Source organism: Carcharhinus amblyrhynchos, chromosome 22 (genome assembly GCF_965287045.1).
Source record: "Carcharhinus amblyrhynchos chromosome 22, sCarAmb.v2.hapA, whole genome shotgun sequence".
Classification (NCBI taxonomy): domain Eukaryota; kingdom Metazoa; phylum Chordata; class Chondrichthyes; order Carcharhiniformes; family Carcharhinidae; genus Carcharhinus; species Carcharhinus amblyrhynchos.
The window spans coordinates 37,311,383-37,324,366 of record NC_137345.1 but is presented as its reverse complement, the minus strand read 5'-3'; the positions used below and the strand labels follow the sequence as shown (position 1 = coordinate 37,324,366).

General features: G+C 47.4%; 1 protein-coding gene across 5 annotated transcripts in view; it reads right to left on the bottom strand.

Moving 5' to 3' along the window:
• LOC145357062 (BTB/POZ domain-containing protein KCTD20-like) overlaps positions 1–12,984 on the bottom strand; it is a 92,645-nt gene that overhangs the window by 23,752 nt on the left and 55,909 nt on the right. For all 5 annotated transcript variants that reach the window (XM_080210134.1, XM_080210139.1, XM_080210135.1 and 2 more), the window contains one exon: positions 2,166–2,356. In XM_080210134.1, the coding sequence (XP_080066260.1) occupies positions 2,166–2,356 (191 nt within the window). The remainder of the gene's footprint in view (positions 1–2,165; positions 2,357–12,984) is intronic.

Below are 12,984 nucleotides of genomic sequence, written 5' to 3'. Positions count from 1 at the left end.
TGGCACTCGGGGTGCAACCTGGCTGATATTTTATGAAGTGAGATGCTTTTGGAGTTAGTCCTGCTCAAGGGAAAGGGATTGTCACCAAAGGGAGGTGAATAGGTTCTTGCCAGTATCACATCTGTTGCAAGATACCAGCAGATGGCACCATTGTTCAGTGTGGTTGAGTGCTGCAGGTTGGGAGCTGTCGCTGGGGGTTTGGCTGAGATGAGAATGCAGTGACTCTACCTCTTACTGAAGTCTGTTTCTATCCTGCCCAGAGCTGACTCATTCAACTCTGGCTAGCAACGTGGCAGAACCAGTTCTGCGGCATGAGACTAATTCAAGGATCCTTACACTTCAACCTTATCTAGATTGCCCTGATGTGGGGGAAGGGAAGAGGGGTAGAGGCAGGGAGTGCGAGAGAGCAGCTTCCCTGAGCTTGATTACACTCTTCCTAGCCGCACTACATCCAGTGAACTCCTGGTGATTGACCTGGACCTCTGGCAGGTTCAGATATAATGTGGATGTGCCGCTGTTGGATGGGGTAAACACAGTAAAAAGTCTGACAACACCAGGTTTTAGTCCAACCGATTTGATAGTAAACTCACAAGCTTTCGAGGGGACTCCCTCTTCGTCAGGTGAATGAATGGTGAACTCTCCATTCACCTGACGAAGAGGGAGTCCCCTCGAAAGCTTGTGAGTTTACTATCAAATAAATCGGTTGGACTAAAAGCTGGTGTTGTCAGGTTCAGATATACACCTCCCAGCCTCAATGGAAGGTCCATGTTTGAGGGAGCTGGGCTTTCTGAGCCCAGTCCTTTTTAAAGTTTATATATTACTGCCACAAGTCGGCTTACATTAATACTGCAATGAAGCTACTGTGAAAATCCCCTGGTCGCCACACTCTGACGCCTGTTTGGATACACCGAGGGAGAATTTAGCAGGGCCAATTCACCAAACCAGCATGTCTTTCAGATTGTGGGATGAAACTGGAGCACCTGGAGGAAACCCATACAGACATGGGGAGAACATGCAGACTCCACACACACAGTGACCCAAGCCGGGAATCGAACTTGGGTCCCTGGTGCTGTGAGGCAGCAGTGCTAACCATGTGCCACAAGACTGTACAAACCAGGGTTCACTGGGGATTGGCAGGGAATGGGGAGAGCTCAGCCTATGTCAAGTTGAATTAGGCAGCAGAAGCACAATAAAGCTCAGTGTCTCTGAGCGAAGGAGAGATCCTGTCCTTGATCACCAAGCAGCTACTTTTCCCTTTGCTGCAAAGTGGCAACAGGTTGACTTTGGATCGATTCAGAATCAGACCTTGACAATGGTGTCTCTTAGCCAGGTATTAACTGTTGCCCGCTGAGAGAGGACAGGTGGGGGAGCTGAGTGCAAAACACTTATAGTCTCTCCCGTGGGTCAACAGGTAATCAACTCCGAGTCTGAGGAAGTGGGTTCAAGTCCCACTTTTAAGCAAACGGTGCTCCAGGAATTTGAGTACACAACCCAGGCTAACATCCATTGCAGTACTGAGGGAGAGCTGCACTGTCACAGCAACCACCCACTTTCAGATAAAATGTTAAAGCAGGCGGGTGGATGTTAAGGATTCCATGGCACTATTTTAAAGGAGAGCAGGGATGTTTTATCTCATGTCCCAGAACACAAGAGAAGATCATTTAGTTATTATCACATTATCATTAGTGGAAGATTACTGTGGACAAATTAACTGCCATGAACTTTACACTACAAGTGTGACAACACTTTAAAAAATACTTCAGTGACAGTGAAACACTCTGGATATCCTGAAGGCGTGGCAGAAAAACAAGTCTTTCTTTTTTCTGTAAGCCAGATAATTGAGCTACCATTCTTCAACAGGGGCGGCACAGTGGTTAGCACTGCTGCCTAACAGCGCCAGGGACCCGGGTTTGGGTCACTGTCCGTGTGGAGTTTGCATGTTCTCCCTGTGTTGGCGTGGGTTTCTTCCAGGTGCTCCGTTTACTCCCAGTCAAAAATGCACAGTTTAGGTTGACTGGCCGTTCTAATTTTCCCCTTAGTGTCAGGGGATTAGAAGGGTAAATTTGTGAGGCTACAGGGATAGGACCTGGGTGGGATTGTGGTCGGTACGGATTCAATGGGCCAAAGGGCCTCCTTCTGCACACAGAATCTACGATTCTACTCACCTAGGCTCCGCTGCCTGATTGGGTTACCCATGTTGTGGGGATATGGCGGGGGATTGCTCTCTCTTCGTTGGTGAGGGCCTTTACCAATTGGTGCTGAAGGATACAGACTCTGGTTAATCACTGCAACATTCCCATGAAGACTCATCCTGCGATTCCGTACGATTGGCTGCCTCAGTGAACGTGGCAGGGACCTACAGGAGGGAAAGAGGAGTTAGGGAATATCAGCAGGCTGAACACAACAGCATCATCCTGGAAGCAAACATTCTTTACTCTTTTAATGTACAATTATTTTTAACTGTTTCCTTATTTCTTTTCTCAATCTGGAGTGGTTGTCTGCCTCCTGGTGAAATCACCGAGAAAGAAGTGATTGAAGGAACAGAACTGTGGGCTCAAAATACAAAGCATGATGGTCAATTTAGTCAAGTTAAAGCTTTGCTAGAATCAGCACAGCTCTGCTAAATGACTTAACCTGTAGGAGGCCTTGTACCAGCATACAGAGCGTCAGTAAATGTACCACGTTGTCTCAACTTAGTAACTGATAACGGGGCAAGCAGAGTCAAGCTGACTTTTGAGTGGGACCAGCGGATAGGACCTACCGAGGACGGAAATGAGCACTGATAAAACTGAAAAACCAATGAAATGGACTGAATAGAAAGCCTTACCTTGAAAAAAAAGAAAAGCTGAAACAGAGATCCCACAGAACCAACGAGGCTACAGTGATTGGAACCATTTTGCAAGTTGCTCAGAGGATGCATACAGAGGATTTCATCAACAGATTGAGCACTGAGGCAGACATTGACACACACGGGAACTCAGGAACCCATATTGATGTGAGTGTGTACGCTGCTAAATGGTTTAATAAAGGTGTAGCACCATACTGAAATTTTATCCATGTTGTTGTGTCAGTTTTATTCAGAGACACAGGAACCTGTAGACCAGGTAGACTGTGTAGCAATATTTCCAGATGTAGCCAATAAAAGTAGAGGTCTGTCAATAAGTTGCCATTTGGAGCATGGGCATTAATTGTGCAGGGTACAGGAGGGAAATCTCCACATTTATAAAGTCATCGCACCACCTTCCTATTGATCCTCTGATGAGCACATTGGCACCAATGACCTAGTGATACTCCACAGGTTCCCCAGTAGGCGGAACTTACTGAGAAGACCAGCACAGGAAGTGAAACTCACTGAAACACACTGATTTAAGAGAAATTTAAAAGCTAGCATGGTGACAGCATGCTATTCCTCTGAAACAATTTTACATTCATTCTTGGTATCTGGGCAAGTCCAGTCAGCAGCTGTCAGACCTGTAGTTCAAACAATATTACCCAGCTTCTGTTCAACACACACAGTGCACAAACACCTCAAATACAGTGTTCCCAAATACCTCAGATATACACACAGTGTGCTCAAATACACAGTGTTCCCAAATACCTCAAATACACACACACACACACACACACACACACACACACACACACACACACACACACACACACACACACACACACACAGTGCTCAAATACACACACGTTATGCCCAAATACCTCAGCTACACACATAGTGTGCACAAACACCTCAAATATACACAGTGTTCCCAAATAGCTCAAATACACTGTGCATGTTTGTGTCTGTGGGGTGAGCCTATTTCAGGGTAAGAGTGAAAGATATGCAATGGTTGAAAAATAGGAATCTAAGGGATGGAAAACAAGGATTTCCACTGGAAGAAATAATGGGGTGTGGAGGAAAGTTCTGAATGAGGACTATTAGTAAAGTGTGGAATCTTTTACCAAAAAGGAGAAATATGGAAGATTTCAGAGGAGAGGGGCTACAGAAGACTGCAACAGCTGTCAGCTGGTCTGTCATTTCTGTAATTCAATGCAAACTTTCCCTCAGCCCAGGAATGTGATTGGGAAATGTTGCTGTGAGCTGATTTGAGGATGTTCCCCAAACACTGGGCTCGCAGAGACTTTGTACAGTCTCTGGCTTTGCTGTAGGTTGCTCTGTGCTGGTTTGAACCTGTGAAATCCAAGTACAGACCAGCTCTGACTGGGGAGCTCAGCGGCTGAGTTAGCATCCCCACACTGAGCTGGAAATTCTCAAGAGAAGAGACAAAGATTAGGCTTAGTAAATAGGCATTGACCATGCAGCCTGTGTGCAGCGCAGAGGATTTGATTTATTATTGCCACATGTACCAGCATAGTGAAAAGTATTGTCTTTTGCTCGCTATATAAAGCATACCATTCACAGAGAAGGAAAGGAGAGAGTGTAGTGTTACAGTCATAGCTAGGGTATAGAGAAAGATCAACTTAATGTGAGGTAGGTCCATTCAAAAGTCTAATGGCAACAGGGAAGAAGCTGTTCTTGAGTCAGTCAGTACGTGGCCTCAGACTTTCGTACCTTTTTCCCGACTGAAGAAGGTGGAAGAGAGAATGTCCAGGATGCGTGGGGTCCTTAATTATGCTGGCTGCTTTGCTGAGGTAGCGGGAAGTGTAGACGGCGTCTACGCAAATTATTTCCCCAATCTCAGGTTTTACGTAAGTTCACAATTACAATTTACTGTTTACGTTCTATACATCTGAATAAGCACAAGTATTTCATTAGGTTTTGGGCGTCCTGGTGGCATAGTGGTTAGCACTGCTGCCTCAGCACCAGGAACCCGGGTTTGATTCTGCCCTCAGTTAACTATCTGCATGGAGTCTGCACATTCTCCCCGTGTCTGCGTAGGTTTCCTCCAGGCGCTCCAGTTTCCTCCTACACTCCAGAGATATGCAGGTTAGGTGGCTTAGCCATACTAAATTGCTCTTTAATGTCCCAAGATATATAGATTAGGGGGGATTAGCAGGTTAAATACATGGGGTTACAGGGTAAGGCTGGGTAAGAGATGCAGGCTCAATGAGTTGAATGGCGTCTTATGCACTGTAGGGATTCTATGATTCTTTATGGTCATATTCACTTGAGGCCCAGTGCTTCCAAACTCTTCTGCCCTTCCTTATCACCAGTCTTTCCTGGTCTGAGTTTGATTTGAACCAAACTATCTCACCTTACAGTTACTGACACTGAATATTCTATCTGCCACTTTTTACCTGTTCCACCCATTTTATCCCTCAAATCCCCAGAATTGCTCACTATGACTCCTGCCTCAGTGTGTCTGCACGCTTGGAGGTCAGTCCCTCAAGCTCATTCCTAAATCATTGGTGAGCACAGCAAACAAAAGTGATCCCACAACAGAACCAGAACAGTTGGGGGTAGGGTGTTAGCATGGATAGAGGACTGGTTGTCAAATAGGAGGCAGAGAGTGGGGGTCAATGGGTGCTATTCGGATTGGCGGATGGTGACTAGTGGAGTGCCCCAGGGATCGGTGCTGGGGCCTCAGCTATTTACCATTTATATAGATGATCTGGAGGAGGGAACCGAGTGTAGGGTGTCGAAATTTGCTGATGACACCAAAATTGGTGGAAAGGCAAATTGTGCGGAGGGTGGGGAGAGTCTACAGAAGGATCTAGATAGGCTGGGCGAATGGGCCAGGAAATGGCAAATGGAATTTAATGTTGGTAAGTGCGAGGTGGTCCACTTTGGTAGGAATAATGGTAGGAAGGATTATTACTTACGTGGAGAAAAACTGCGGCAGGCGACGGTGCAGAGGGACCTCGGGTCCTTGTGCATGAGTCGCAAAAACCCAGCTTGCAGGTGCAGCAGGTGGTCAGGAAGGCGAATGGGATGCTGGCCTTCATCGCGAGGGGGATTGAATATAAAAGTAGGGAGGTCTTGCTGCGGCTGTATAGGGCATTGGTGAGGCCGCAGCTGGAGTACTGTGTGCAGTTTTGGGCGCCGTACTTACGCAAGGATATTTTGGCCTTGGAGGGAGTGCAGAGGAGGTTTACTAGGCTGATGCCGGAGTTGAGGGGGTTGAGCTATGAGGAGAGGCTGAATAGATTAGGCTTGTACTCGTTAGCGTTTAGAAGAATGAGGGGAGATCTCATTGAGACGTATAAGATGATGAATGGGATGGATAGGATAGAGGTGGAGAGACTCTTCCCGCTCAGAAAGGATAGTAGGACTAGGGGGCATAGCCTCAAGATAAAGGGGGGGGCGGTTTAGAACAGAGTTGAGGAGGAACTTCTTCACTCAAAGGGTGGTGAATCTCTGGAATTCTCTGCCCGTTGAAGTGGTGGAGGCTGCCTCGCTAAATATTTTTAAGACGCGGGTTGATGGGTTTTTGATGAGAGAGGGGATTAAGGGTTATGGGGAGAGGGCGGGAATGTGGAACTGAGCCACGACAGATCAGCTATGATCTTATTGAATGGCGGGGCAGGCTCGAAGGGCTAGTTGGCCTACTCCTGCTCCTATTTCTTATGTTCTTATGTAACCCTGTTTATCACATCTACCCATGTTCAACCACTCAGCGAAACTGTTCTTACCTTCAATTCTGTCCTTACAAATCAGTTTCTCTGTTATGGACAAAGTTTTGGAAAGGATTATAAGAGATAGGATTTATAATCATCTAGAAAGGAACAATTCGATTAGGGATAGTCCATCTGGTTTTGTGAAGGGTAGACCGTGCCTCACAAACATTATTGAGTTCTTTGAGAAGGTGACCAAAGAGGTGGATGAGGGTAAAGCATTTGATGTGGTGTATATGGATTTCGGTAAAGCGTTTGATAGGGTTCCCCACAGTAGGCTATTGCAGAAAATACAGAGGCATGGGATTGAGGGTGATTTTGCAGTTTGTATCAGAAATTGGTTAGAAATTGAAAGAAGACAGAGGGTGGTGGTTGATGGGAAATGTTCATCCTGGAGTTCAGTTACTAGTGGTGTATTGCAAGGATCTGTTCTGGGGCCACTGTTGTTTGTCATTTTTATAAATGACCTGGGTGAGGGCATAGAAGGATGGGTTAGTAAATTTGGGGATGACACTAAGGTTGGTGGAGTTGTGGACAGTGTGGAAGGATGTTGCAGGTTACAGAGGGGCATAGATAAGCTGCAGAGCTAGGCTGAGAGATGGCAAATGGAGTTTAATGTGGAAAAGTGTGAAGTGATTCACTTTGGAAGGAGTAACAGGAATACAGAGTACTGGGCTAATGGCAAGATACTTGGTAATGTAGATGAGCAGAGAGGTGTCAGTGTACATGTGCATAGATCCCTGGAAGTTGGCACCCAGATTGATAGGGTTGTTAAGGCGGCGTACAGTGTGTTAGCTTTTATTGGTAGAGGGATTGAATTTCGGAGCCATGATGTCATGTTCAGCCGCACTTGGAGTATTGTGTACAGTTCTGGTCACCGCATTATACGAAGGATGTGGAAACATTGGAAAGAGTGCAGAGGAGATTTACCAGAATGTTGCCTGGTATGGTGGGAAGGTTTTATGAGGAAAGGCTGAGTGACTTCAGGCGGTTTCATTAGAGAGAAGAAAGTTAAGAGGTGACTTAATAGAAGTATATAAGATGATCAGAGGATTAGATAGGGTGGACAGTGTGAACCTTTTTCCTCGGATGGTGATGACTAGTATGAGGGGTCATAGTTTTAAAATGAGGGGTGATAGATATAGGACAGACGTCAGAGGTAGGTTCTTTAATCAGGGAGAAGGAAGGGTGTGGAATGCCCTTCCTGCAATGGTAGTGGACTCGTCAACATTAAGGGCATTTAAAGGGTCACTGGATAAGCACATGGATGATATTGGAATAGTGTAGGTTAGATGGGCTTTAGATTCGTTTCACAGTTTGGTGCAACATCAAAGGCCGAAGGGCCTGTACTGCGATGTAATATTCTACGGTCTATCTATATTACCTATCTTCTCTTAATTCCACACTCTAATCTCTCTATAGTCTCCTGAGTAGGTTTCTGCAAGTCCATGTAAACTAACTGTTTTATGATTACCCGAGTTCCCTCCCTCTATCGCTCCAGTCCTCTTATATACATGCACCTTCAATATAATCCTCTCTGTCCCAGCCCAATTCTCTAATTCCTCCAGGTCCTCCAATGTTTTCCAGCAGACTCTGGAACGTCATGTCCGATTACTTTCACAATCTTCTCAAATACTTCCCTTTTATTTATTCTAATACATCTTAGCTCACTTTTAATCAATTCAGGATTAACTCACCTATTCCCGAATATCCTTCTCCTTAGTAAATGCCGATGTGAGGTATTGGTTAAATTTCCTCAGCACGTGTTTTGCTCTCAGAGCCCCAGGCTCACCTTAAACAATCTCTCCTGCCTGCATTGCTTTGTTCAATCTTTTTTTGGGAGGTATTCTTCAGTGTCCCTCCTTGCTATTCTTGTACACCTTTCTGAACCTCATCTCTATAAGTTAGCAAACATTGGTGAAGATGTGACCCAGATCACTTTGGAGAAGTGGAGGAATGATAGTGGGGGTGGGGGCTGTGGGGAATAGGGAACCACACCCCTTGCCTCAGTGCTTTCTCAGCTGGAGAGAGGGTGATAAAAAGGGACAGGAGAATTGCTGTGATGATGTCTGCATGGTGTAACAGCTGACACAATCTCACTTGAGAAAGGTGCTGCATTGTGTGTGGTTCCTGATGCAGTGCAGCCAGTATGAATAGTTATTGCTGCAGAGAGGGAGTGAGATCACAGGCAGCAGAATGACACCAAGGGGGATGGGCCCCTCCTGGATGCGCAAGATTAGCTTATGGCTCAGACTTTGTAGGAAATACAGACATTCTCTGACATCCACTGCAGTACTGACTTACAGAAAAGATGATCCAATATTATACTATCAATTGTTTGTATAAGACACTGAACTGATCCTCTGCTCAATGGGACACATGATGTGGATATGCCGGCGTTGGACTGGGGTAAACACAGTAAAAAGTCTGACACAGTAAAAACCTGGTGTTGTCAGACTTTTTAATGGGACACATGCAGCAGGGGTTCTGTGTTTTTATTTCACGTTGACAGCTTTCAGCCATCCCTCCACCATCTGGTTACATAGCTCATTCCTGGGATCTTGCTGTTCATGCTTGTATTTCACTGATAGTTGATTGGCTGTGGCGCATTTGGGTCTTTCTCACAATCTGATTCTCCACAATATAAATCAAGTCTGTTTTCTTTATTATACTTACAAGCTGTGGGACACCGGGGGCTGGATTTTCAGGGAAATCAGAAGCGGGCGGGAAAAGCAGCATTGAAGCCTCTGTCAGCAATGGTGGCTTTCTCCGCCCAGCTTCCCACAAGGTGGCACGTGGCATGGGCACCACGGTGGTTAGCACTGCTGCCTCACAGTGCTGGATCCTGGGTTCAATTCTAGCCTCGGGTCACTGTCTGTGTGGAGTTTGCACATTCTCCCTGCGGGGTTCCTCCAGGTGCTCCCGTTTCCTCCCACAGTCCAAGATGTGCAGGTTAGGTGGTTTGGCATGATCAATGCATGGGATAATGGGGATAGTCGGTGCAGACTTGATGGACTGAATGACCTCCTTCTGCACCGTAGGGATTTTATGGTAGGAGAAAAAAAATCACCAGGGGGTGGGGGTCCATTAACATATTGCTGCAGGCCTCTGATTCACCCACCCCTGCAGCAACTTAGTCCTTCAAGGACTGGGCTGCCCTTATTAAGATTGCCATCTCAGCACAGAGGGGTTCAGCCTGGACACTCACCCATCCTGCCCCCTGACACTGCCTGGGCAGAGCCGGGGGGCAGTGCCTGAGCAGGACCCTCTCCCTTCCTGAGTGATGCACTTGCTTGAGCCCCCAAAGGAGGTCTGCTCGCCAGGTGTATGCTCCGGGAGACCAGTCGGGTTTTGGGCTTACTTACCCTCACGCTGCCACGGAGAGGCCAGATAATTATGTGCTAGTTAAGGGTAGCACAGTGGTTAGCACTGCCGCTGCTGCCTAACAATGCCAGGGACCCAGGTTCGATTCCTGGCTTGGGTCACTGTCTGTGTGGAGTTTGCACTTTCTCCCAGTGTCTGCATGAGTTTCCTCTGGGTGCTCCGGTTTCCTCCCACGGTCCAAAGATGCGCAAGTTAGGTTGATTGGCCATACTTAAATTGACCCTTAGTGTTATGGGCATACGGCCGGGGTGGGATTGTGGTCGGTGCAGATTCAATGGGCCGAATGGCCTCCTTCTGCACTGCAGGATTCTATGATTCTGTGATTTAGATGATGTTCCTGGTGTTGAACATTGGGAATCGCATCCCATAACAAGCCTGGAGAGACAAATGCATAACGTGTTCATATCAACATGAAACACCATTTGAACGTTTCCATTTCCAGTGCCAAAACTGCCAGATGCAGCAGGCAGCGGAAAATCCCAGGCTGGGTGCTTCTGGCTGCATAAAGATCCTGAACACAAAGCCCAGGATCTTCCTGTCCTGCCAAATACAACCCACCCCCTCAGTGGCAAATTCTCCCATAGCAGGTCAGGCAAACCACACAAAACACCGTAGTCATCGGTGGGACTGGAAGATTCCTCTGTAACTAATGGCCTCTGCTGCTGGAAAGCACATCGCGGGGTCTGGAAAATCCTACCCAGAATGTGAAGCTTCTCATCCAGCAAAGTCCCCGCTACTGGCTCCAGACAACCAGGGTCCTGGTGCCAGTTGGGCTCTCCCAGAACTAACAGAATGGTTAACTCAATATTGGAGGTCACAGCAAGGGCGTGGCCAAATGAAAGGCACAATGGTGGGGAAGGGGGTGGGGAGATAGCGAGGGGCTAGCTGAAGGGATAGTGAGATGGACTGTCAGAGGAAGGGACAGCAAGAGGAAAATGGCTGGAGGGATAAATTAGGGGGACTCTGTGAGGGACGGAGGGAGAGGGACGGAGGGAGAGGGACGGAGGGAGAGGGACGGAGGGAGAGGGACGGAGGGAGAGGGACGGAGGGAGAGGGACGGAGGGAGAGGGACGGAGGGAGAGGGACGGAGGGAGAGGGACGGAGGGAGGTGCAGGTGGAGGGACTGGCAAAGGACTGTTGGAGGGACTCTTGGGGGGACAGTGGGACAGAAGCCTAGGGGGACAGTCAGAGAAACAATCAGATGGACTGTGATGGTAGGAACAGACGGAGGAAAGATTGTTCTGACTGTTCAGATTTATAATGATGCTTCCCAAGACATTTCATATCAGAACCTTAAAGATGCCTAATACCCTGAATGAGTTTCTATTAATAACTGGACTGGAAAAGGTATTAGCGGATTTAGGGCAGGTAATAGTGAAGAATGCTTCCTCTCCTTTCCCACATGTACGTATTGATAGCGTGTTTAAAGGTGGCCTCATTAATCAGAAAAATAGCATTTCCACAGAGCGTGCTCCTGTTAATGGGAAACTGTAAGTAGAGCATCGATCTACTCTCCAAACACCAACAAACAGAAAACTTATTCAACACAACTGTCTCAAACTAGAAACTGCATGAATAAACCTCAGAGCACAAAGTCTAACAGAATGGGAAATGGCACTCTGACCAGACGGCCCTGAACTGACAGCATTCTGACCAGACGGCCCAGGGACAGACAGCACTCTGACTAGACAGCCCGGGGAGCGATGGCACTGTGATCAGGTGGCCCAACCTCTGCGGGTGACAGATAATTACTTTAATCTTTGGAACTGGAAATATGGACATCAATTCAAACTGGGATGCACTAACCTCAGGCTGAGGGAGGAAATCGGACAGAGTGTTCCTCATGAGGACTAAACTCGGGCAAGAGTGGAGCAAAGATCCTGGAGTGATTTTAGAAATACTTGATTGCACTGAGGGTGGTTAATATTCTGACTGGATGGATTTAAGATATGGAGTGTCCTTCCTGATCAGTAAATCAGTATAGTGAGATGAGCTGCCTGTGTGTGATTAATGTGTCAGGCTGGGAGCTCTCTGCATTATTCCTGGGACAGGCTCTCCACACAAACTGATCCAAGTGGCCAGTGATTCTGACATTCAATCCAATATCAATTATTGATAGCACGCACAATAATCAGCAGCTGCCCACAGAGGGCAAGCATAGCATTAATGTAACAGCTTTCATTCTCTTCCAGAGACCCCCATCCCCTCACTCTGAGCGACCCCCATCCCCTCACTGCCAGAGACCCCATCCCCTCATTCCGAGTGATCCCCATCCCCTCACTACCAGGGACCCCCATCCCCTCAGTCCGAGTGACCCCATCCCCTCAGTCCGAGTGACCCCCGTCCCCTCAGAGTGACCCCATCCCCTCAGTCCGAGTGACCCCCGTCCCCTCAGAGTGACCCCCGTCCTCTCAGAGTGACCCCCGTCCTCTCAGAGTGACCCCCGTCCCCTCACCGAGTGACCCCATCCCCTCATTGAGTGGTTCCATATCATCGGTCCAAGTGACCCCATCCGCTCACACCGAGTAACCCATCTCTTCATTAACTACTCTTCCTGTATCTACAAAGACTACTGGAAGGGTGAAAGAGGGGTTTGGAGACAGAGAGGGCTAGAGAGAGAAAAAGGAAAATGAGTGAATGTGAGAGAGAGAATGCAAGGTTCACAAAATGAGGAACAGAGACAGACATTGAAGGATCATCAGCAATATTATATTTCTGATTTGCCAGCTAGGCCATGGTTAGCGTCAGGCTCTTGCTGCTCTGACTATGCAGCAAGCCCTCACCATCATTCACCTGCAGACTGGCAGCCTGTTAAACAGATACCTCAGCTCAAGCTGCTTTCAGTATTAGATTCAGTGTCTCCATTTGTAAGAATCCCATCTGAGACAGGAAAACCACTCAGAGCTGAGCCTTCAGAAGCATTGGGACTGCTCTGAGCTTTCCTGGGCAAGTGGCCAGACTTTTAACCCTGGGATCGACAATGTGATGTTAGCACAATGATTCACAGCATTTTTTAAAGAGAGAATGGTGGCT